A 25,733-nucleotide genomic window follows, 5' to 3' on the forward strand; every position below is an offset into this window, starting at 1 on the left:
TACTTGTTGAAACGGGGTAACACCAAATACAATTCTCCCCGCTACATCCAAGTTGAATTTTATGGTGGGGTGGGATGGCTGGGACCAGTTTTAGTGGTTGACTAGAGACTAAATGGTAAACAAAGTCATTATTATTATTATTATACTTTTAAAGAAACGTTTGAGTTGTATCTTCTAACATTTAACAGTAGCAGCAATACTAGTCCTGCTCCTGCTTAGTTGAATGACATTTATTTGCTCTGAATTCAATACATTTACAATCAGTCATACATGTTTAAATTATAAATTGAATTCTGTGTCCATCATTATACAATCACTACCTAGTTTGAATTGCTAGTAGAAGTTTGATGCGACGAACTGATAGATACAGTCTCGGCTCCAGTTGACGCTGAAAACCGACCAACAGAAAACGGTGCTTCCACAGGTCGAGGAAGGCTTGTCCATTGGTTTCCAAGCATGAGAACAACCGAGGACATTGTGGGTCGGGCTTCGGGATTCTCTTGTACACACAACAACGCAATGTTAGTCCATTTAACTGCCTCTTCTATCGACCAACTTTCTACGGTTGTCCCGTCTATCAACTCCTCAATTTTCCCACTATTCCACTGCTTCCATGCCTGATCAGTTTGTAAATCCAAATTGAGTTATTATTTTGGACCAATGGATAGGTAAACTCGATAATTAATGACTTACTTGTGATAATAAGTTGTGGACATGCGGCGTCTGACCAAAAGCTGTTGAATTTTTCCTTCCGCTCACGATCTCGAGCAACAAAACACCAAAACTATAAACGTCTGATTTGATCGAAAATATCCCTTCCATTGCATACTCTGGTGCCATGTACCCGCTGCCATTAGACAAAGTTACCAACCGTTCATGATTTTGTAAAAAAAACATCAGAATTTGCTTTTTTGAAAATAATCCTTACTATGTTCCGACAATTCGCTGTGTGCTGATTTCAATTTGGTTGCCTCCAACAATCCTGGCAGTGCCGAAATCTGATATCTTTGGGTTCATATCGGCATCCAGCAAGATGTTGCTTGCTTTTAGATCCCTGTGTATGATTTTCAGCCGAGAATCTTCGTGCAGATAAAGAAGACCTTTCGCCACACCATTGACTATATTCGACCGTTTAGCCCAATCCAATTCTCGAGATCTTGTAGCATCTGAAAGAAGACAACCAACCATTTAGGAGAATATTATCCTACTCAACAAAGAAGATCATGTGCAGATCGAAACAAACCAAATAAGAAGGCATCAAGACTTAGGTTGGGCAAGTATTCGTAAATCAAGAGCTTTTCTTGCCGCTCGATGCAGCAACCTAATAGCCTGACAAGATTTCGATGTTGAAGCTTCACTATCAACCTCACTTCAGTCTTGAACTCCCCAACCCCTTGTCCCGAATTCCTTGACAGCCTCTTAACCGCGATTTCCTTTCCATCAACCAGTGTTCCCTGAGAGAGAATTTGATGCAAAATTAAGATCAAATTTAACTATGATCAAATTTAACTAGTTTACCTTGTAAACAGGTCCAAATCCGCCTTGTCCAAGCTTATTTGCAGCAGAGAAATTGTTAGTAGCGGTTTCTATGGTAGAAATATCAAAGAAGTGTATCTCTCCAGCACCGTCATCTCCATCCTTCAAGTCCATTCTATCCTCATCCGTATAATCATTACTCATTAAGATCTCTTGGCTTCTCCCTAGATCTGAACAAATTAGAGACGTTTTGTAACTCTTCTTCTACTACTACTACTACAATTTATACATGTACATGATATGTGTGGTAAGTGAAGAGGCATACTGTCTTTGTCTTTTTTTATGCTTTTACAACGGTAAAAGAGGAACCCGAAGACAACCACGGACACTGCACTTATGGGTAAAACAATGGAAAGTATAATCTTGGTTGTGTTCTTCTTTGTTTTCGAAAAGTTGGTTGTGTTATTGGTTGTGTTTCCTGTCAAACAAACCAAGAATGAACCTTACAAACAGACACTATATTTGGCCAAAAACAGGACTGGCATTTCCGATCCAGTCACTTGGTGAGCATGCATGAGATAGATGTCTTTACCTGTAGGAGGATCTGGAGTGGTGAAGAATCTGTATTCCTCGTATCTGATATTGCAACTGGGAGTCAAAATCCTCCAACCTTTTCTCCCCTGACAACAACCCTCAATTCGACTCGTCAGATTCCTAAGGCAAGTCCTGCAATCGTCAACACTTATATCTCTGCTGCACTGAACTAAAGAATATCGAGTCTGGTCAGTTCCATTTCCACCTACCGTCGTCACCAAAACATCTGCCCGGTACATAATCTCCGTTACCGGAGCCTCAGCGACCAGACGATCTAACAGACTCAAAGCCCAGGAATTCGGTTCGTCGGGAGAAGTATTGTTGTTAAAATTCCACATGAGAACTTGGGGATATATTTGCATCTTTCCGATGAAACTTTCGTTGGAATACCTTAGCATGCACTCGTCGTACCAGATAATTGCCTGCCGCCCAAACGGGCAGAGATTCTTGATTTCCTGAATCGCCGTGGCGACACAATTCTGGCATGTTTGGAGAGTGACGTCGCCGCGGCAGAGATAGAGGGAGGAGATGGTGTTGGTAGCGGATGAGTCATTGTAGAAGCTCTGGGAGAGAGATTTGGAAGAAAGAGAATCGAGTAGAGCGGTGAGATCGGTCTTAAATTTGTTGCCGTTGGCTGTTTCGTTGGCGGCGCAGAAGTGGTAACTATATACGGCCGTGTTCTGATTCTGACTAGTGACGGAGATGGGGATATTATTATATACCAGAATCATAATAATAGTAACAAGGCAAAGCTGCATGATGACCGAGGGTTTTGATGAAGAAAATCTGTATTTTTCAGGTAGCGTTGATCACGATGATGATGAAGAAGAGGAAGCTAGCTAAATGATGAGAAAATTCAAAGATGTGAATGTTTGGCATAATATGGTATGCCGTACTAAATATCTATACTATTATTTGTTATACAATTTATACCTCATTTTTTTTAAATTGTATTTTCTTTATTTAATTTTAATATTATTATTATTATTTTATTTTTTTAAAAATAATTCAATATTATAATTACGTGGTTACAACAAAGAAAGGTTCTACGCATAAATGTGAACTCTTCTGTCCCCTGACAATAAACTTCTATTATTTAATTAATAAAATTCACAGGGTCTAAAAAAAAATCAGTTCTGAGTTTCGACCCGTTAAATTTTAACCCAAATCTTTTTTCCCGCTCTATCACTTCAACTCCTTTATATTAGTCCTCGTCTCTTTCAATTTTATTTAGATTACGATTTCTCTCTTTCTGTCGAAAACAACCCAATTCTTTTCCAAAAAAACAATCCAGCTCTTTTGCCGAAAATCTATTACAATGTGGTAAGCTTTGAACATTATTTTGTACAAAATCGAAAGGTTTTGTTTTGTTTAGAAAATTAACAAGGTACTTATATTTCATGAATATTCAGGAAATAAACAACAACGAGAATGATCAACAATCCGGTTCGGTTCTTCAGACAATCACTATACATTTTTAATGTTCTGTTTATTCATCCGAAACTTATTTGTTGAATCGGGTGAAGCATAGTTCATCCGGGTGAATTATATTTCACCCGATTCAACAAACAACTATGAGTCCACCCGTGTGAATAATGTAGCTAAATGTGAAACTTAGTTCACCATTAATTGCATTATTCAACTAGATGAACAATAAACAAGTTTTGCTCTCTTCACCCGAATCTGCTTTATTTTATTTTCATGTATGCTCTTTTCACTCCATATTAATCTTCGTTTTTTTTTCATGATCTATAAATCAGAATGAATCTACTCGGTGTCGTCGTCAATTAGATTTTAAGCCAAATTGTCAGATTCTGAAGAATATTTCAGCATAATTCATACCACAAATCGGTAAAGAACTTGATAAAGAAGAAGATGCATTCGAATTCTACTTAGCATATGTCAAAGAAATCGGATTTGGTATAAAGCGCAGAAGAAAACACGATGACAAATCAGGTTTACTATTAGACATGATTATTTGTTGTAATGTACAAGGTGAAAGAGGAAAAGATAAAAAAAATATGTATATGTCAAATGTAGTCGTGCAGAGACAAGATTAAATAATGAAATAATGAACTAATCATCTATAAAGATGAAGAGATGAAGATGAACAGTTAGAAGAAAATGAAGAGTTAATGGGTAAAGAGAGAGAAAAAATTGATAAGAAAAAATTTGAATGTTTTTGTTTGAATGAAAAAAAATTAAAGTAATATAAATAAAAAATAGACGAATATTACATGTGCCAAAATTTTTAACTCCGTTTAACTTAACTTTTCCGTTATTTTAAATAAATTTGACATTTTTTGACAAGTTAGTATATATAAATAGAATTTTGATACTTAATGAGTAAATTTGACACCTTCTTACAACTTGGTGTGTAAAATTGGTATTCTTCCCGAATATTTATGCATCTGGAAGTTTACAAAATGAGATGGCATCTAATGTGAGAATCCCTACAAAGACATCACAAGCTCTTTTGTGAAACAGACAGATGAGAGGGACAATTTATATTTTATTCCAAAAGAACAAGAGATTCTATGATTGGGGTGTCTTAAAATATTTGCAAGAAATGAAAATTGAAGATCTCAGTATTTTTTTGCTATTCAACTTGATGTCGACGATTTAATAACAAATATTTTTGGGCTGATGCTAAGATGCAATCTGATTATAGATATTTTGAAGATGTGGTTTGGATCATATTAAATGATAATAATATAAAGAAGACACCAAAACAAAATTTGTTAAAATTAATTAATTCGATGTCAAATACAACCATTTCAATGTTTGTACAATTATTCACTACTAATCATTGATTTATCTTAGCAACTCATCCCTTTTCTGATTTAGCTCGGAGCTTAGAATTTTGTAAATGTATTTATCCGCAACTTCTTCCGAGTTTCAGGGCCTTTAACACACAAAAAAAATATAAGGACATAATTCAAGAAATGAATAGTACACGTTTAACACTTACATTTTTAATAGTGATGTCACACTTCCATTTTTTTCATCTATGGTATATGTTTATAGATACTTCATACAATATATGTCGCAACATTTGACGTTGGAACGATCTTGCCACATAGTTACAACAATCCCATGTTTGAATGTATTGACTTTCTCAACTAATGGAGATTTCATTGTTTTCTCGAACTAACAGGACTGAAAAAAGTTATCCCAAGACTAACCTAGGATCGAGGACTCCCGTACCTGACCGAGAGTTTCCTACACCTAGGAATGATGACTTTAACACCCCAATTGAGAGTTCCTGCACCTCAACTGATGGGTCCCGACCTAGGACGATGAAATCACACACATGACCGATAATACCGGTCTATGGGCCTATTTGGTTTCATTTTGTATATTTCAAAATTATTTTTGTAATTTTAGGACTCTAAACCATTTTCTAAAAATATGAAAAAAACGAAAACGAGTTCAAAATATTTTTAAGAATATTTTAACAAAATTTATTTTCATCGTAATCAACTACATATACCCGCATTTAAATATTGTTTTTACAATTTATAAATATCATTAAAATGTGTGCATGTCTAGGATCTGAAAAATAATTGGTTAAAATAAAATGTCATACAACTAATTTTTCAAAAGTCAATATTTTATAAAATAGAGACCGTTTTTAACGGGTACAGAGAACATAACGCGAAAGCCTTTTTAAAGTATCACCAGACTACGGACAAAAAAAGAATTTAGTGAAAAATACGTATACGTATATTTTTTATTGATATTAAACTGAAAATTAATTGACGACTTTTTATTGAATGAATAGTCTTTTAAATTAATTATTTTAAATTGATTTTTAATTAAAGATTTCTATAAATCAATTTTAATTTGATAATTTTAAATCTAAAAAATTATTTGAAATTTGATCAAAAATTAATTATTTTGTGGTTATTTTCAAAAGCTAGTGATATATTTGTATGAATCTTTTAAAATAATATTTTATTAAAATAAATTCTAACTCGTAAATCGATGTTGAAAAATTTTTAAACTTCAAACTTTTTCTGGGATTATAGTCATTATTTTAACTTTTTTTCTTAATTTATTTTTTAAAATCTTATATAAATTTTTGTTTGATTTAATTTTTTTTTATATATACATTAATAATTCTATTTTATTAATTGTTAATTATATATTAAATTTTAAAAATATTTTCACCTTACTATTTTATTCAAATTTCCAATAATTTATTACAAAAAATAATTTTTATACTTTCATTTTACATATTTATTATTTACCTAATTAATTAAAAGGATCCAGAGTTTATATAAATATATATATATATAAATATATATATATATATATATAAATATATATATATATAAAATTATAAATTGAATTCAATAATAACAAGTGTAGTGATTAAAATCTTCACATTTTAAACTTGAGACTATGATGGTGTCCTAGTTGATGCAAATTTTATAAGGGTATTATAAAAATTAAAATTAAAATGATGATGATAATATATGTAAGTGTAAATTTGAGGGATTAAATAAACAATAGTTCGAATTGAATCAAATTGCACAAAATGGGGATAAAATGTGATCCATAATGACAAATGAGTTTGAACAAAATGCCCAAAGTAATGGTAGATGTTAGTCGATAATGACGAGTCAAATGAATTAAAATACCCAATGTGAGGATAGAAGGTAGACGAAGATATAGAAAAATGTCAGTGTTTGGTGTTCAAAATTTTATTATTTAATTATTTTCAGATCTACAAGCAATCCAACCAACCCATAGGATTTCCTTTTCCACCGAATCCTGACGAGTTACACCTATTCGGTGTGAACTTCGACGAGGGTTCAAGTATCTCTTCTTCCTGTCCGGTGTGAACTCCGACGAGGGTTCAAGTATCTCTTCTTCAACTCCAACGTTTGTTTTTATCTCATTTTAATTGTATCCTTAATAGTTTTCTTATTTTAGAAATTATCTCAGATTAAACAACACATTTTTTTTTATTAAAATTATTATTATTATTAATATTTAATTTAAATATTTATATAAATAAAATGTTGGTCTAAAATATACTTTAATTATATATATTAACAAATTTAATATAAAAAAATAATTTAAACACAACTACAATTCTATTTAAAATAGGCTCATAATATTAATCAATTTAATTAGGAATTTCTTTGTACATTTAATTTGACTAAAATTCATCAAATAATTTTGAAAACATATAATCTTGATTATTAATTTCAAAATTTCTTTTTAAATTTTAACAATCGAAAAATTTAAAATATTTATTTGGTATTTAATTACAAGGATTATAGTGACATTTATTTTTTTATTGACTAATTATTTATAAATTTTAACATATTTAATTAATTCACATGTAATAGATTATAAAAAAAGACTTTTCCATGAGAATGTTATAAAGACTAGAGACTTTGAATGATTTGAAAGGTTATAATCCTTCATTAATTTACAGAGAAAGTGCAAGAATGAATATAAAAAAAAAAAAAAATCAAATCTAAGAAATTAATATTTAACTTTTTAAAGTTTAATAAGTTAAGTCTGGTTGGGAGAAAAATGGGTGACGATGAAATCTTTAAATGAGCTTCCCACTGGCAATAATGATAGAAACAGAATGCGGGAAAAGTCTTGATACTCTATTTTTGTCTTTATATTATATTTTCAAAAAATAATATTTTTTACGATAAATAATTTATTATATTAAAATTTGTATTATTAACTTTTTTTTTTTTTTAAATGTTATAAGAATATGAAGATAACTTAATATATAGTTTTTATTAGTGTTTCTAATGAAACAATATAACTTTTTCCTTGGAAGGTTGGTAAAAATACCATCAAGGTGGGTCATATGACTCATATTGGAACAAATTGTTCTAGATAATAAAATTATGTTTGAAAATTCTCTTATGTATATATATTTTTTAAATTATAATTTTTACTTAAAATATTTTAAATTAAAAATAAAGATGAGGAGCTTTTTATATTAAAAGAAATTAATTTTCTTATAATATATAAATATATTATATTATATATATAAATATTTTATTGATATAAGTATATAAATTCAGGATCTGAAATAAAATTATTAACTTACACTCTTTTTTTTTTTTTGACCACGGCTCATGGACGGTCTCCTTATTCTGTGGGCAACAACTCATGAATTGAACATGAATATTATGAATATAATTGTTTCGGTAAGTAATTTGGATTTGCACAAAGATTTAAATTAAAAATAAAATACAGTTGACTATGGATCCATTTTCATAATCATAGATATATTTCCTCTTCTTATTTTTTTTAATAAAAAATAAATATTGAAATGAAAACACAACAATAATAATAAAAATACAATTTTTTTTAATGGTTTCCCAACAAAGTTATTTACTGTGTTGGAACACAAGGAATCAACGACAGAAACAGGAGTGTTTGACAAATCAAGGCCTAATTAATAAGTCTAGGAAGATTTGTTTAGTTTTTCTTCGTTAGGTTTAAATTAATATACAACTAGATCCATTATTTTATTATTAATTTTATGGAAAAGTAATTCAAAATAATCTCCGTTATATTTATTTATATCAATAACGTGTAAATCCTTCTAACTAGAGAATTAAGCTTACAACGACCCAACCAGACAAAATATATTCAACCTGTATTAATATTATTATTTTTTAAATTATTCTATATAGAATATTAGCATGTTTATTATATATACCAAACTAAACATGTTTATTGAAGTAAATTAGTCAAACATGTTGGTTTAGACATGTTGTACCTGATTAGATTTCATATATGATTCATTTGCAAACAAGTCAACTGAATCAAAATCAAATTTATGCATCATTTCCAATTGCAATTCAATTGGAATGGATATATGAATATGATATCTAATAAGGGCCAACCCTATTTAAATTTCAGTATTTAAATACAACTGAGGCCTGCCCCAAACATGCGAATATATGGAGGAATAGCATCAATACTATCATATATGATTAATTATTGGTCACCTCATCATATATTTTATTAATTTAGATTTTAATATAAGGATAAATATATAATTTTTTTATTTATTTATCTGCATAAGTGGAAAATCATGTCAGATTGTTCGTGATATTGTTTTCGTTCACAATTTTGTTGCCTAATCACGGCTAAAAATAAAATAAAGTATACCTTCATAACAATAATAATAATAATAATAATAATAATAATAATAATATAAATCATGCCCTTGTCCTGTAATGAAGGTTACGGTGTGATGATTTACTAATTAAGTAAATGAGCTTGCATAATTTTTTTATTTTTTTGAGACATGATAAAATATAACCAAAGTAAGATCATAAATCTTTGGTGTTATGTCACATATGTAGGAGAAAAAAAAAATTAAAAAAATTTAAAAAACAAATTAATAATATTTTTTTGTTTGTCTAAATTCAATTCCCGCTCATTGTCGTCAAATCATCTATATACCTCTCAACTCTCCAGCCAAAATCGTCTTCAAACCCAAAACTTTAAATTTATTCATTGTGTGAGCTCAAAAAGACAAAAAAAAATCGCCGAAATTGTAGGTTTTTCAGTTTAAGTTACACAAAACATTTGTTTTTGTTTTTATTTTGTATAGATAACAAACTTCTTCCAGTAAAGACAACGTCACAAAATATGAAGCATTTAACAAGTCGTCCGTTGAACCCGAAATGTACCGTTTTTATTACTTCTGTAGTTTGCTTGATAAATTTTATTGTTATTGTGTTACTACATTATTTTGTTACTGCTTTATTTTAATTGTTTTGACGCCGAATATTTCCTTGTTATGTTAAAAAAAGTTCATTAAAAAGTCCCGAACATAGCAATGTTCGGAACTTTTTTATGTTGATAGAAACTTGACCCTTGTCATGTTGAAAAAAGTCCATTAAAAATTCTCAAACATGACCATAATCGAGACATATTTTATGTTAAAAAAATTTAATGTTTCAGTTCTAAAATACATGTTCAGTGTCTCATAAAACCATGTTCAACGCCTCATAAAGTCATGTTCAATGCTTCATAAATTCATGTTCGAGATTTTTTTATGTTGAAAAAAATTTATTATTCAGTTTTGCATTTCATGTTTAGCGCCTCATAAGTCAATGCTCGGGACTTTTTTATGTAAGAAAGAAAACTTCATCTTTTCAATTCTAAATTCCATTAAAAAGTCCCGAACATTATCATTTCATAACTTTTTTTATTTTAAAAAAACTTCCTTTTCAGTTCTAAATTTCATTAAAAAGTTCCGAACATGGCCAATAAGAAAACTTTCAAAAAAGCTTCTTTTTCAAGTTTATTTTAATAATACAGTGGATTATTTAAATAAAACTTTTATTTTTTAGTTCGGACTAATTATGAATTTTCATAGCCAAATTCTCAATGTTGGAATGTCATTTCCTCTCAAGAAGAAGTTCGTGAATTCTATAAATCATATGTTCAATCAACTAGATTCAACATTTGCAAAGTATGTATCACAAATATGTTAGGATTTGTATCTCCCAAATCCGACCAGCTTGAAATAATCTGTAAAAATGCAAGAAAGAAGAACACAAGAAGACACAAATTTATAGTAGTTCACTCAAATTGAGCTACATCCACTTTAGCCACCACTAGATTTCACTATGAAGAAGAAGAATGAATACAGAGTTTTTGCTTCACACTTTATCTCTCTAGAATTCAGTCTTTTCTATGTAAACCCTTAATAATCACATATTTATAGGGTAAACATTCATGTAATAAACCTAAATAACTTTGGCCAGGCCCAAACCCAAAACCAAAAAAAGAAAACTCAATAAACTCTAATTAACAATATAGAATTTATTATAAGTGTAGGCTCCATAACTCAACAAAATAGTGAAGATGATAAACAAAAATATTTCACCATTGAGTGATATGAAAGCATGGAGGTCCAAAAATGTTTTACAACCTAGACATACAACTAAGACAAACTTTAAAATTAAAATTAATGTAATAATTCAGAATGACGAAGATTTTGTGATAACAAATGTATGTTTTGAACACAACCATACATTAAGCCCTATGAAGATACGACATATTAGATCCTACAAATTAATAGACAAAAATACAAATAGAAGATTAAATTTAAATGATGAAGCTGAAATAACATTGTCAAAAGTTTTCAATAATTTATGGTGGATGTTGGAGGGTATCATAACTTGTCTTTTGATGAGAGAGCATGTATAAATTACATTACGAAAACTCGAAGACTGAGGTTAGAGAGTGAGATGTTGAAAAACTTAATAATTATTTCTTAAGAATGTAAACATTAACTCTAACTTTTTCTATTTCTTTTATTTGAACGAGAAATCACGAATTAAAAACGTGTTTTGGGCAAATAGAAGGTGCAAAGCTGACTATGAGTATTTCTCTGATGTTATCACTTTTGATACAACATATTTGATTAATCGCTTTCACATGCCCTTTGCTCTATTTGTAGGAGTCATTAATCATGGTCAATCAATTTTACTTGAATGTGACTTATTATCAAATGAAGATTCAGAGTCTTTCACTTGATTGTTCGCAACTTGGTTGACATTTATGTTTGGTCGAACTCCAAATTCCATAATCACAGATCAATGTCGATCCATGACAATTTGATGCAGCGTGCGTGGCTAGGATGAACCTTTATCAAGATTCGTTGATTCTTACGAATACCGAAATTGATAGATATTGAGGAAACCTCGTTTTCTGATTAATAATCTTTTTTTTCCTAACAAAGTGTTTTAAGATCCTTTAAATACTCAAACCCTAGCTTGCAAAAGAAATAAACAACTTTTAATAAATTGCAAAAAACACCCGAAACTAATAAAAAATGCGATTTTGAGCCCCTAAACGTTTCCGCCCGAAAAACACTAGGCAATCGTCGAAATCTGACACTTGCGAGATATTTTCGGATGCTGCAACTTTCGCATAAACGCCTCTTCGACTCGCACCGCATCATTCCCCCCAGGGTAGAAAAGATTCGTCCTCGAATCTGGAACCGCATCATCCTCATCAGAAGAAGACTCACCCACAAAAGGAACAAGATGCTTCACATTGAACACATCAGAGGTACGCACATGGCTGGGAAGGCGTAAACGATAAGCATTGGGGTTGATCTTCTCCACAATCTCAATAGGACCAATCTTCTTAGCAGCAAGCTTGCTATATTCATGAGCTGGAAAACGATCCTTAGTCAGAATAGCCCACACAAAGTCACCAACTTCAAAATCAACAGCACGCCTTCTCGAATCAGCCTTCTCCTTGTACTTGGCAGTAGCAGCAACCAAGCGGTCATGAGTGGTCTGATGAACCTGAGCCAACTGACCAACAAAATCCGCAGCAGTGGAATGAGGACGCACCTTGCTGGGCAGCGCTAACAAATCAAGAGGAGCACGCGGAGACAGCCCGTAAATCACATGGAAAGGACTGAAACCAGTGGAGCGATTAACAGCATGATTGTGAGCAAACTCGGCCTGAGGCAGCTTCAGATCCCAAGCCTTAGGATGATCCCCAATTAAACTGCGCAGAAGGTTCCCCAAAGACCTATTAACAACTTCAGTTTGGCCATCAGTTTGCGGGTGATAGGCACTGCTAAAATTCAGCTGAGTATTAACCAAACGCCAAAGACTCCTCCAAAAGTGACTCACAAAGCGAGTGTCCCGATCAGAAACTATGGAGGCAGGAAGTCCATGAAGGCGATACACATCCCTGAAATAAAACTGTGCAACAACCACAACATCAGAGGTTTTCTTGCAGGGAATGAAATGAACCATCTTCGAGAATCGGTCAACCACCACAAAAATCGAATCAGAACCACGCTGGGTACGTGGCAGCCCAAGGACAAAATCCAGTTTGCTAAACACAGAAGCACCACCCAACTGATCCAACAAGTCATCCAACCGGGGAATAGGAAACCGATAACGCACTGTAATCTTCGAGAATCGGTCAACCACCACAAAAATCGAATCAGAACCACGCTGGGTACGTGGCAGCCCAAGGACAAAATCCAGTTTGCTAAACACAGAAGCACCACCCAACTGATCCAACAAGTCATCCAACCGGGGAATAGGAAACCGATAACGCACTGTAATCTTGTTGATAGCACGACTATCAATGCACATACGCCAGCACTCTTCCTTTTTTGGGGTAAGAAGGGCCGGGACAGCACAGGGACTAAGGCTCTCTCGAATGTGTCCCTTAGTCAGCAAGTCCTCTACCTGTCTACGCAACTCGTCATGTTCTTTGGGACTCATGCGGTAATGAGGACGGTTGGGTAGGGCAGCACCTGGAACCAAGTCAATGTGATGCTGGATATCACGCAAAGGAGGCAAGGCACAAGGCAAATTCTCAGGAAAAACATCTGCAAACTCCTGTAACAGCGGCTGCACTGGAATAGGAACCTCAAAACTAGCACCACAGGTAATCAGCGAACAAAATAGAGCAAACACCATGCCAGATTCAACCATGGCGGTCTGAAAAGGACCCCGAGACAACAAGGTGGCAGGGGGGACGCATGATGAGTGGGGGCAGCACCCTTCTTGGGCTGATTTGGCATCAACACAATCTTGACTCAGCCAGGACAGTCGATAAGGCTTGGGATGAGGTTCAGTGGACAGACCCAGCTTCGAAACTGCAACCTCAGAAATCACATTCTCACAACTCCCAGCATCAATGATGAAGGTGCAAACTTTGCCACCGATGGTACAAGTGGAATGGAACAGATTATTGCGTAACCACTCGTTGTCAGGAGCACGAGGGGTTAAACATGATCGACGAATCACCAAAAGGGGGCCAACATCACCAGAAACATACTCCTCCGCTGCCTCATCATCATAAACATCATACACTGGGGCTGAATCTGAAGGAAGAGTAGAGTCAGGATCATCCACCTCAGTAAAAAGACCACGATTGGTGGACTTTGGGTTGCGACACTCTGCTTGGCGATGGCCAACTTCACCACAATTGAAACAACGCAAGCCACCGGGACGTCCCTGCGGGGGGGCTGTAGTGCCGCGAGGGGGGGCTGGGGTGGGATGGGCCGACTGGGAAGAAGAACCAATGCCACTAGTGGGGACAACCTGTTTTCCAAAGCTACCCGAACCGCGCCTGGCTAGCTGTTTCTCAGCCTGTGAAGCACGCTGATGTGCCTCAGAAACAGTCAATGGATCAAACATATTCAAAATATCCTGCAACTGGAGGCGAAGGCCACCAATATAGCGAGAAACCAACTGGAGAGGGGACTCAGACAGGTCAACACGAGCCACAAAGGTGTAAAACTCAGTGGAATAGTCATCCACGGAACGAGAACCCTGACGAAGATTCTGGAACCGCTGGTACAGGTTACGTTCGTAATTATATGGTAGAAACGCAGCCCTAATATGCTTCCTGAATTTGTCCCAATTCGTGAGCTTTGCCTTACCATGACGAACACGTGTCTGTTTCAACTGCTGCCACCATGCTTGTGCACGACCATGTAAGCGGATCGTAACAAGGGGTACACGACGATCTGCAGGAACTTCCTTGAAATCCAGAATCTCTTCAACCTGAGAAAGCCAATCAATAAACTCTTCCGGTGATAGACTACCATCGAACTTAGGGATGTCCACCCTGAAAGTCTGCTCCCAGCGATGATTGGGGCGTTCAGGGGATCGATTCCGAAGACCACCGAGAGGGTTTTCATCTGTCATCGTAACATCATCTTCAGGGTGGTGCATGTGCATAGATGCATCCATCCGTTGCGTCAACCATTCAACCTGCCGCCTCAAATCGTCGTTATCACGGCGAAACTCAGCGTTTTCACGTCGCAACTCAGCAAGGTCACCATCATCAGCACCAGGGGTAGGGTTGCGCGGCTGTCTTCGGGGCGGCATACCTCAGGGTCGACTGGAAACTGATACCAACTGATGCAGCGTGCGTGGCTAGGATGAACCTTTATCAAGATTCGTTGATTCTTACGAATACCGAAATTGATAGATATTGAGGAAACCTCGTTTTCTGATTAATAATCTTTTTTTTCCTAACAAAGTGTTTTAAGATCCTTTAAATACTCAAACCCTAGCTTGCAAAAGAAATAAACAACTTTTAATAAATTGCAAAAAACACCCGAAACTAATAAAAAATGCGATTTTGAGCCCCTAAACGTTTCCGCCCGAAAAACACTAGGCAATCGTCGAAATCTGACACTTGCGAGATATTTTCGGATGCTGCAACTTTCGCATAAACGCCTCTTCGACTCGCACCGCATCACAATTGTATTTGAAAAATTATTTTTTAAAGGTCATCATCGTTTTTGTTATATCATGAAAAATCTTCCTAAAAATAATGGGTGTCGATGAATAATGTACGTACATATATAATAAGCATTCACTCTATTTAACATAAATTAAGCCTCCGTTTGGTTGGGTATAAGACTACAGATACAATATAATTGTACCTACAGTAAATTTAAGGTATTTGGTTTTAAAATTTTATATATATAGTAAATAAATAAATTATAAATTATACTTTATATTACGTATAAAATTGTAATTGGTGTTACAAGCCTTTACTAAAACTTTTATTCCATTAATACCATTTTTTTTTTCTCTTCTTCATCTTCTTATTTCAACTCTCTTTCACTCTCCTTTATCTTCCTGTTTCATTCACTTGCCGAAGTGACACCAACTGAGTTATTAGCAACACAAGCTGATTTTGAGATTGAACCCGACCTATTAACTTCTATTATCCGTAAGCATGAGATTAAGGGTCTAGATTCAAAAGAATGATTGGAAGGGATATTGCATAACTCCATGTCTATCTGGTAGATGAAATTATTTCAATGACATATCTCGCAAGTAGAAGGCTTATGGTTTCAACTGTTTAATTAAAAAGTCTTGAAAACCATTTTGGATGTTTGTTTGGGAGGCTCTACATGACTTAACTCTCATGATCCTCATGGTTTGTGCTGCAACATCTATCGGAGTTAGAATCGCCATAGAATGCTGACCTACTAGAATGTAGGATGGTATAGGGTAATTTGCATTTTCTTGATGGTTACAGTTATTGTAACTTTTAACTATAAACAATTTTTACAATTCATTGATTTGAATAAGAATATAAGAAACTAATGACTATAAACAGTTATTTACATTTCATTCATCACATACAATTAAATAAATAAAACAATAAACTTTATCAAATAAATATTAAAATAATAATTAAAAATAATTTATATAAAATAATAAAATAATTTTTTTATACTTTTGTACTACTTTCTTATATCAGCAACCAAACACAAAATAATAAAAATTATATAATTTATATTCTTTTCATATTTTCAACAAACACAAATAATGTATATCTCTCAATACATCTATACAACTAATACTCCCTTACACATAAGGATGATAATTTGAAATTGTCCCGCGGTAACTGAACTGAATTGCACCGTTTGAGACGATTTTCTCCGGTTTGATCGGTAGTTGACCGGGAATGGTATTTGTGTCCCCCGCACCGAATCACTCCGATTTCACCCCAATTATACCCAAAATACTAAAAACACAATTAAATATATAAAATCTTCAATATATATTTTTTTTCGAGCTTTAAGTTTATTTTTTATAATATTACAATTTTTTAATATATTACAATTTATATTATATTAGAAAAATTGTTTATATAATTTGATTATATATAAAAAAATTATTTATTTATGAGAATATGGTATAAACGGTGTCCGCCCCTACGAGGAATTCTCAAAACTGAATAGAACGAGAATAGTAGTAAAAAATTCTCGAAATAAAAACAGAACGAGAATAATAATTACATTCTTGTCTCGAACCGCTTTATTGTCATCCCTACTTATAGGGCTCATTCCATTTACCTAATACTCATAACCAAATGGAGTATAAATAATACATATGACCCGTTTATCCACCACCCGCTAGAAATCGGAGTGAGTCTTCCGATCCGCGAGTTTTAGATAGCACAACCGTCATCATCTCCTCCCTTGTCTATCTCTTTCCGGCCAAAATCTTCTAACGAAAACCTGGAAAGGTAATGGATCAGAACAGTTTCCAAAGTAACTTTGTTTGGCGTTCACTTTCCCAAACTAACCTAGTTTGTTTATTTATTCCCAAACTAACCTACTTTACTATTCAAACTCATTTTTTTTTTTTTTTAAATTTTTTTTTACATTTCAAATTTATTATATATATATATATATAAATTATTATTTATATAAACTAAATTATTTATATTTTGATATATATTTTAAATTATTATTTTTATAAATTTAATTATTTATATTTTGATATATAATTTAAATTATTTTTTTATAAATTTAATTATTTATATTTTAATATAAATATTTAATGTTTCATTAACTTAAGACATATTTTTAGGAAGACAACACACTAAAAATTGATAAAAATTTTATTGTGAAATTATATCACAATAAAAAGTTGTCAAAATTATTTTAATAAAAGACAACCTAATAAATATAAATAATAATTTGAATAGTAAAAAAAATAAATTTATGGGAAAATCATACTGCCACGTATATATATATATATGTAAATATATATATATATAATAAATTTGAAATGTAAATATATATATATATATATATTAAATTTATAAAAAAATAATTTAAATTATATATCAAAATATAAATAATCAAATTTATAAAAATAATAATTTAAAATATATATCAAAATATAAATAATAATTTAAATATATATATCTATATATATATAATAAATTTGAAATGTAAAAAAAATAAAAAATAAAAAATAAAAAACTGAATTTGAATAGTAAACTAGGTTAGTTTAGGAATAAATCAACATAGGTTAGTTATTAGGTTAATTTGAGAAAGTAAACACAGTAGTTTGAAATCATATAATTATTAATCCATCATGATTATTTTGAGGCTTTAAGAGGTGTTTGGCAACTTGAGAAGCTTATTGTAAAGTTACTGCGACTGGGGAGGCAGCAGCAGAGCATCATGTTTGCACTTTGCATTCTTCTCCCCCTTCACTTAATTTTACTCCATTTCATAATCAATCTACTTTGTTTGTTTGTTGTTAAATCGTAACCTATCCTGATCGATACCACTTTCGTCATCCTTTTGAAAAGGGCGTTCATAGAATCTCAACTTCCCAAATTTAGAGAGAGCAACCCTCAGCTGGAAATGCCAACGGAGCTCATTCGCCGCCAACATCCACATTTGAGTTTAGCTTCTTCAGTGACAACTCACCCCTCTATAAACCCAAAAGCCATCTTCTTCTTCTTCTTCCTAATAGGGTTGCCTTTGTTTAGTAAGATAAGATTCACTAATAATATTATTTTGTGCAGGGAACAAGAACCAAAAGATTGTCTGTGTTAAAAACACGATACCAGAAGAGATACTTGATTATGCAACGAAGCTACGAAATGGATTGGGCAGAAAAGTGCTGAAGCTCAAGACCAAACATCCGAGCATCCAAGGTACATGGACCACTGCTACAAGATTTTCAGGCCCATCCCCCAAAACTCTGCATCTTTGATAATGATTATGGGAGATTTATTTTAGTTGTAAGTTCTTCTAACATTAACAGTAGCAGCAGCAATACTAGCTCTGCTGGTCGGTTAAATGACACATTTATTTGCTCTGAATTCAATACATTTACAATCAGTCATGTTTAAATTACAAATTTAATTCTAATTTCACTACCTAGTTTGAATTGCTAGTAGAAGTTTGATGCGACGAACTGATAGATACAGTCTCGGCTCCAGTTGACGCTGAAAACCGACCAACAGAAAACGGTGCTTCCACAGGTCGAGGAAGGCTTGTCCATTGGTTTCCAAGCATGAGAACAACCGAGGACATTGTGGGTCGGGCTTCGGGATTCTCTTGTACACACAACAACGCAATGTTAGTCCATTTAACTGCCTCTTCTATCGACCAACTTTCTACGGTTGTCCCGTCTATCAACTCCTCAATTTTCCCACTATTCCACTGCTTCCATGCCTGATCAGTTTGTAAATCCAAATTGAGTTATTATTTTGGACCAATGGATAGGTAAACTCGATAATTAATGACTTACTTGTGATAATAAGTTGTGGACATGCGGCGTCTGACCAAAAGCTGTTGAATTTTTCCTTCCGCTCACGATCTCGAGCAACAAAACACCAAAACTATAAACGTCTGATTTGATCGAAAATATCCCTTCCATTGCATACTCCGGTGCCATGTACCCGCTGCCATTAGACAAAGTTACCAACCGTTCATGATTTTGTAAAAAAAACATCAGAATTTGCTTTTTTGAAAATAATCCTTACTATGTTCCGACAATTCGCTGTGTGCTGATTTCAATTTGGTTGCCTCCAACAATCCTGGCAGTGCCGAAATCTGATATCTTTGGGTTCATATCGGCATCCAGCAAGATGTTGCTTGCTTTTAGATCCCTGTGTATGATTTTCAGCCGAGAATCTTCGTGCAGATAAAGAAGACCTTTCGCCACACCATTGACTATATTCGACCGTTTAGCCCAATCCAATTCTCGAGATCTTGTAGCATCTGAAAGAAGACAACCAACCATTTAGGAGAATATTATACTACTCAACAAAGAAGATCATGTGCAGAAACAAACCAAATAAGAAGGCATCAAGACTTAGGTTGGGCAAGTATTCGTAAATCAAGAGCTTTTCTTGTCGCTCGATGCAGCAACCTAATAGCCTGACAAGATTTCGATGTTGAAGCTTCACTATCAACCTCACTTCAGTCTTGAACTCCCCAACTCCTTGACCCGAATTCCTTGACAGCCTCTTAACTGCTATTTCCTTTCCATCAACCAGTGTTCCCTGAGAGAATTTGATGCAAATTTAACTATGATCGAATTTAACTATGATCAAATTTCAACTAGTTTACCTTGTAAACAGGTCCAAATCCGCCTTGTCCAAGCTTATTTGCAGCAGAGAAATTGTTAGTAGCAGTTTCTATGGTAGAAATATCAAAGAAGTGTATCTCTCCAGCACCGTCATCTCCATCCTTCAAGTCCATTCTATCCTCATCCGTATAATCATTACTCATTAAGATCTCTTGGCTTCTCCCTAGATCTGAACAAATTAGAGACGTTTTGTAACTCTTCTACTACTACTACTACAATTTATACATGTACATGATATGTGTGGTAAGTGAAGAAGCATACTTTCTTTGTCTTTTCTAATACTTTTACAACGGTAAAAGAGGAATCCGAAGACAACCATGGACACTGCACTTATGGGTAAAACAATGGAAAGTATAATCTTGGTTGAGTTCTTCTTTCTTTTTGAAAAGTTGGTTGTGTTATTGGTTGTGTTTCCTGTCAAACAAACCATGAATAAACCATACAAACACACACCATATTTGGGCAAAAACAGGACACCACAGTCAGTTGGGTCTTTACCTGTAGGAGGATCTGGAGTGGTGAAGAAGCTGTATTCCTCGTATCTGATATTGCAACTGGGAGTCAAAATCCTCCAACCTTTTCTCCCCTGACAACAACCCTGAATTTGATTCGTCATAAGCCTAAGACAAGTCCTGCAATCGTCAACACTTATATCTCTGCTGCACTGAACCAAAGAATATCGAGTCTGGTCAGTTCCATTTCCAATCACCAAAACATCTGCCCGGAACATCGTCTCCGTTACCGGAGCCTCGGCGACCAGACGATCCACCAGACTCAAAGCCCAGGAATCCGGTTCGTTAGGAGAAGTATTGTTGTTAACATTCCACATGAGAAACCCAGGATTTATTTGCATCTTTCCAATGAAACTTTCGTTGGAATACCTTAGCATGCACTCATCGTACCAGATAACTGCCTGCCTCTCAAACGGGCAGCGGTTCTTGATATCCTGAATCGCCGTTGAGACACAATTCTGGCATGTTTGGAGAGTGACGTCGCCGCGGCAGAGATAGAGGGAGGAGATGGTGTTGGTAGCGGATGATTCATTGTAGAAGCTCTGGGAGAGAGATTTGGAAGAAAGAGAATCGAGTAGAGCGGTGAGATCGGTCTTAAATTTGTTGCCATCGGCTGTTTCATTGGCGGCACAGAAGTGGTAACTATATACGTTCGTGTTCTGATTCTGACTATTGACAGAGATGGGGATATTGTATACCAGAATCATAATAATAACAAGGCAAAGCTGCATGATGACTGAGGGTTTTGATGAAGAAAATCTGTATTTTTCAGGTAGCGTTGATCACGATGAAGAAGAAGAAGAAGAACAAGAAGCTAAATGATGAGAATCTAATAATAATTGTTGGTTTGTTTTCAACCAAACTCAGCTGCTTCTTTTGACTTGAATATATCAATTGCTTATACTCTAATTATTTTATTTGTTAACGTTAGTTAGTCTTCGATTATATCATAGTGTTTTTTGTTTCTTTGATTTGGACGATTCTACACCTTTTCTTTTTTCTTTGTTTGATTGAGGTGTGTGCCATTAGGATGGTGTTTTGGTATGTTTGTCAGGACTAAATAAACAAATGGACAAAATAAATATAATTTTGAATCTTAAAAAAATAGTTTAGTTCAGCGTTAGAGATACGGTCATCTGTTAGGATAGTGAAAGGTCTAAATTAAATTAAAATTCTAAGCATGTTCCAAATGTTAACACATTTAGATGTTTTTATAAAAAAAAAAAAAAAAAAAAAAATGTTTTGACCGTCACAAGTTGATATGCATGATCAACGAGGATATGGGTCCGTAAATGAAACGTGGTTAATGGTCTGATCATTTTTGTCCGGTGGAGAAGGAGTGCTAACAACATCATCATCCATCAGAAATCCAGGTTTTGAAGGAACTAACATACTCACGGTATAGCTATTAAGCATTAGCATGACCGCAGCCATGGTCGGTCGTTTCGACACCGCCTTTTGAACGCATAACAACCCGATATGAATGCATCGCAACTTTTCGGCTCTTGAACCATCCTCACTTATTGTTTTATCGATTATGTTAGTCATCTTCCCTTTTCTCCATTTCTTCCATACCTACACATTTATAACATAATCAAATAATCACATGTGTCCAATTATATATAAATTGAACATTCTAGATTAATTCAAGTTCATTAATATACTTACATAACTCAACAAATGTTCTGATGATGAGCTCTCACTCTCGTTAGAAGAACTATTCTTTCTACCGGTAACAATCTCAAGAATCAATACGCCAAAACTAAATACATCCGTTTTAATAGAATATTGTCCATAATATGCAAACTCTGGAGCCATATACCCGCTAAAATAAAACATTAATTAATCATTTAAATACACTATCATTTTAAATGAAAAATTAATTTTAACTCAAACATATAAATTAATACTTACTATGTACCCGCAATCTTCTTTGTAATTTCTAGACTTTTATCCACTGTAAACAATCTTGCCATGCCAAAATCTGATATACGCGGATTCATCTTCTCGTCTAACAGTACATTACTGGCTTTTAAGTCGTGATGAATAATCGTAATACTCGAACCTTCGTGAAGATAGACAAGTCCTCGAGCAACACCAACTATAATATTGTATCGCGTTTCCCAGTTTAGCAGCATTCGCCTCACCGGATCTGTATATATGGTTGGTTATAAATGATACGAGATTAGCTAACGAAACACATCCATATATGTTAAATGAAAAGAAAAGCTTAACTTACGGAAAATAAAATGATCAAGGCTCCTATTAGGTAGGAATTCGTAGACGATGAGGCGTTCCTTTCCTTGCAAGCAAAAGCCGAGAAGTTTAGTGAGATTGCGATGATTTAGCCTACTCATTAACACAATCTCATTCTTAAATTCTGTTTTTCCTTGTTCGGATCCCTCGGCAAGCCTTTTTACAGCTATTTCTTTGCCATTGGAAAGCCTACCCTGTAATTAATATATAAACAAAACATGATATGATGATGAAATATATAGTTAAAACATTAATTTGAATAGAAATACGTACATACATTATAAGAGACAGACAGAGAAACAGACCTTGTAAACAACACCAAAACCACCATGTCCGAGCCTATTGGCATCGGAGAAATCATCGGTAGCTTCTTGAATTGTTTTGAATTCATATTGCATGGTTTCAGTTGAACTCGTATCATCGTTCATAGCTTAAAATTGAAATGAAGTCAATAGACCTACTCAACATTATTAAAGTATAAAATAGACCTTTTTAGTGTAGTAGATAATAATCTTACATGAGTCAGGCTTCTGATCTGGTGACATGACAGCCATCTTCTTCTTGATGATCACGATGAAGCAGAGAAAAATGATGAAGATGAATCCCACAACGGTTGAAATAGAAATAGCAACAATTCTTCTCAGCGTGGACTGATTAGTATTATTGTTTCCTGATTGTACATTCAATGACGTGGTCAGTCACTCACAATGTTATATATATAGAATTCTAACATCAATGTTATATATTACCAGCTGGTTCAGGGAGATGAGGCGGCGGTGAGGGTATCGGAGGTGGGGATCCCTGTCCTCCAGGTGAAGGCGGTGGTGGAGATAAACGCTCAAGTACCCTGGTCTCATTATAAAATGGAGAGGTCTGGAACTGCATATAACAACTCCAGGCAAACACACCACCCATGGTATTTCCGGCACAGCAATCGGGAATCTGAGCAATTCTGTCGAGCAAGCAGTTATTACATTGCTGCTCAGTCAAATCCGGCGTGCACTGCACCAGACCGTAAAGGGTCTGAAAGTCTGATATCGTCTTATTGGCAGCTGCGAATTTGAGACTTGAGCCACCCTTTGACGCCTTAGTCCTTAGATCTGTCATCAACGCTCCCAATTCTTGGTTGAACTGGGCGACGTTTGTGGCGTTGACAGGGTACTTCATGTATAGAAATATGTTGGCTGCAACAGAACCGGTTAAGGAGCGGTTGGAGTAGCGCAGCATGCAACCGTCATAAGTACCCGAGGCCTGCTTGTAACCGGGGCAGGTTGTGGTTAGCTTAGAAACAGTGTCGTTAACGCATTTTGTGCAGGAGTCGTGATCGATGTCTCCCCGGCAGAGGAAAAGTGCGTATGCCGGGTCGTCGTCGGAGGAATCTCCTTCGCCTGAGGAGGAGGTGGAATTGGCGAATCCAAATGGGTCGATGTGGGAGTGGAGAGAGGATAGGAGATTATTGAGGTTCGCTTCGTATCGACTACCCTTTGTGTAGTTTCCATAACCGTTGTCGCAGTTTTCTAAAACTTGTGCGACACTCACCAAACTCAGAGTTAGAATTAGAAGAGATCTGACGATAAATATTGGGAACAAGTTTCGCCCAAGAGCCATCTCTTTCTTCTTTGACAGACAGAATCATCAGCTAAGTAAGAAGTACAAGGTTATCAAATAAGAGTTTCTCCACACCTTCATGTCCATCCATAGATGTCCGCATCATTTTGTTTTCTACTTTTCTATTTCTTTTCTTGACTTCTTTTCAATTATATAATATGTATTATTTTCAAATAATGAGCATTTTCTTCTAATTTGTTGAATAATCTTATAATTTGAGGGTTTTTTTAATGGATATTTGTTATACTTTATTTCAAGATTCAACTAGAAAGAGTAGAAAGTTGAAGTTTTGATTTAAGTATATTATTTCTAGTCCAATTTTTTATATTTAGTTAGATAATGTGTTATATAAATGTGTGTTATAATTTTTTTTAATAATATTATATGTTATTAATGGACGTAGTCAAATTTTATATGATTAAATTACTGTAAATCCGTGTATTTTTCTTTATTGTTTTCTATATGGTCCGACACTTATTGTATTGGATATATCCCTTCAAGTATAACAATTAACTTATAATTTTTTATTTACAATATATTTCAATTTTTTAGCTGAAAAAATCAATTAAATAACAGGAAGAGTGTTATTTTTATTATTAAATCAAAACTAAATATTAGTCCATATCATGAAACTTTTGTTCACTCGGTATAATTATTTAGAGAAACATTCAACTATGCCCTAACCAAATTAATAAAGTCTGTCATTATTATTTTTCTTTGACTTTGACGCACACAGAATTGTCTAAGTTTTTTTTCCATGAGTATTGTTCATTTTGCCTTTCATTTCAAATCTCAACGTGTTACGGGCAAAACATTAAAATATATATTTTAAAAATAACTATTTTGTTCCTCTATATATGAGGATAGAATAACATGATCATGTTCCTTTTCCCATATATTAGGACCTGTAAACAACACTAAATGCCCCAAAGCTCCTAGTTGTAACAACCTCCATATCTAGCTTATTTGATCCTCTTGTTTTTTTAAATTTTTATTCAGAAATAAATTTTATTTATAGACAAAAGTAAGTTATTTAAAATTTTAATTAATTTAATCACTAAAATGTTCTTTTATTTAAATTTATTAAATATAAAGTAAGAATGTTTAAATATTTTAGTGGATAGAAGTAGTGATTTAATGGTTTAAATAATGGTGATAATATATATTTTTTAAAGCTAATAACATTCCATAAAATCTTCCAAGTAAAACTAGAGATCATTTCATATATAAACTTTTTATAAATAGAAAGCCTAAGTAAAGTGTTACCAACTACTACTAAACTTACATTATGCTATCTAAATAACAATAATTAATTTCTTAAAACTCATTATTTTCTCTAAAGTTAATTTGGATGGAAAACTGA

At 33.8% G+C, this 25,733-nt stretch overlaps 4 protein-coding genes and 1 pseudogene across 4 annotated transcripts; 1 reads left to right on the plus strand and 4 right to left on the minus strand.

Moving 5' to 3' along the window:
- Positions 1-218: 218 nt before the first annotated feature.
- On the minus strand, positions 219-2,877 carry LOC124913915 (cysteine-rich receptor-like protein kinase 25). The gene is made up of 7 exons (XM_047454352.1): positions 2,069-2,877; positions 1,802-1,954; positions 1,519-1,706; positions 1,244-1,454; positions 929-1,166; positions 694-847; positions 219-617 (listed from the first exon to the last, which is right to left on the minus strand). Exons 1-7 carry the CDS (start codon positions 2,826-2,828, stop codon positions 321-323), a joined length of 2,001 nt encoding a protein of 666 aa, XP_047310308.1. The 5' UTR covers positions 2,829-2,877; the 3' UTR covers positions 219-320.
- Positions 264-20,830, minus strand: LOC124913917 (cysteine-rich receptor-like protein kinase 10). The gene is made up of 8 exons (XM_047454354.1): positions 20,493-20,830; positions 20,256-20,408; positions 19,976-20,163; positions 19,698-19,908; positions 19,387-19,624; positions 19,152-19,305; positions 18,779-19,075; positions 264-320 (listed from the first exon to the last, which is right to left on the minus strand). Exons 1-7 carry the CDS (start codon positions 20,821-20,823, stop codon positions 18,779-18,781), a joined length of 1,572 nt encoding a protein of 523 aa, XP_047310310.1. The 5' UTR covers positions 20,824-20,830; the 3' UTR covers positions 264-320.
- LOC124916373 lies at positions 8,190-18,754 on the plus strand (annotated as a pseudogene).
- A 945-nt stretch (positions 20,831-21,775) lies between the features above and the next one.
- LOC124916374 (cysteine-rich receptor-like protein kinase 28) lies at positions 21,776-22,652 on the minus strand. The gene is made up of 2 exons (XM_047457089.1): positions 22,175-22,652; positions 21,776-22,081 (listed from the first exon to the last, which is right to left on the minus strand). The coding sequence occupies exons 1-2, from the start codon at positions 22,343-22,345 to the stop codon at positions 21,776-21,778; spliced, it is 477 nt and encodes a 158-aa protein (XP_047313045.1). The 5' UTR covers positions 22,346-22,652.
- On the minus strand, positions 22,420-24,370 carry LOC124916375 (cysteine-rich receptor-like protein kinase 25). The gene is made up of 5 exons (XM_047457090.1): positions 23,512-24,370; positions 23,280-23,432; positions 23,068-23,192; positions 22,746-22,956; positions 22,420-22,658 (listed from the first exon to the last, which is right to left on the minus strand). Exons 1-5 carry the CDS (start codon positions 24,368-24,370, stop codon positions 22,420-22,422), a joined length of 1,587 nt encoding a protein of 528 aa, XP_047313046.1.
- Between the last annotated feature and the right edge of the window lie 1,363 nt (positions 24,371-25,733).

This window comes from Impatiens glandulifera, chromosome 9 (assembly GCF_907164915.1).
Source record: "Impatiens glandulifera chromosome 9, dImpGla2.1, whole genome shotgun sequence".
Lineage (NCBI taxonomy): Eukaryota > Viridiplantae > Streptophyta > Magnoliopsida > Ericales > Balsaminaceae > Impatiens > Impatiens glandulifera.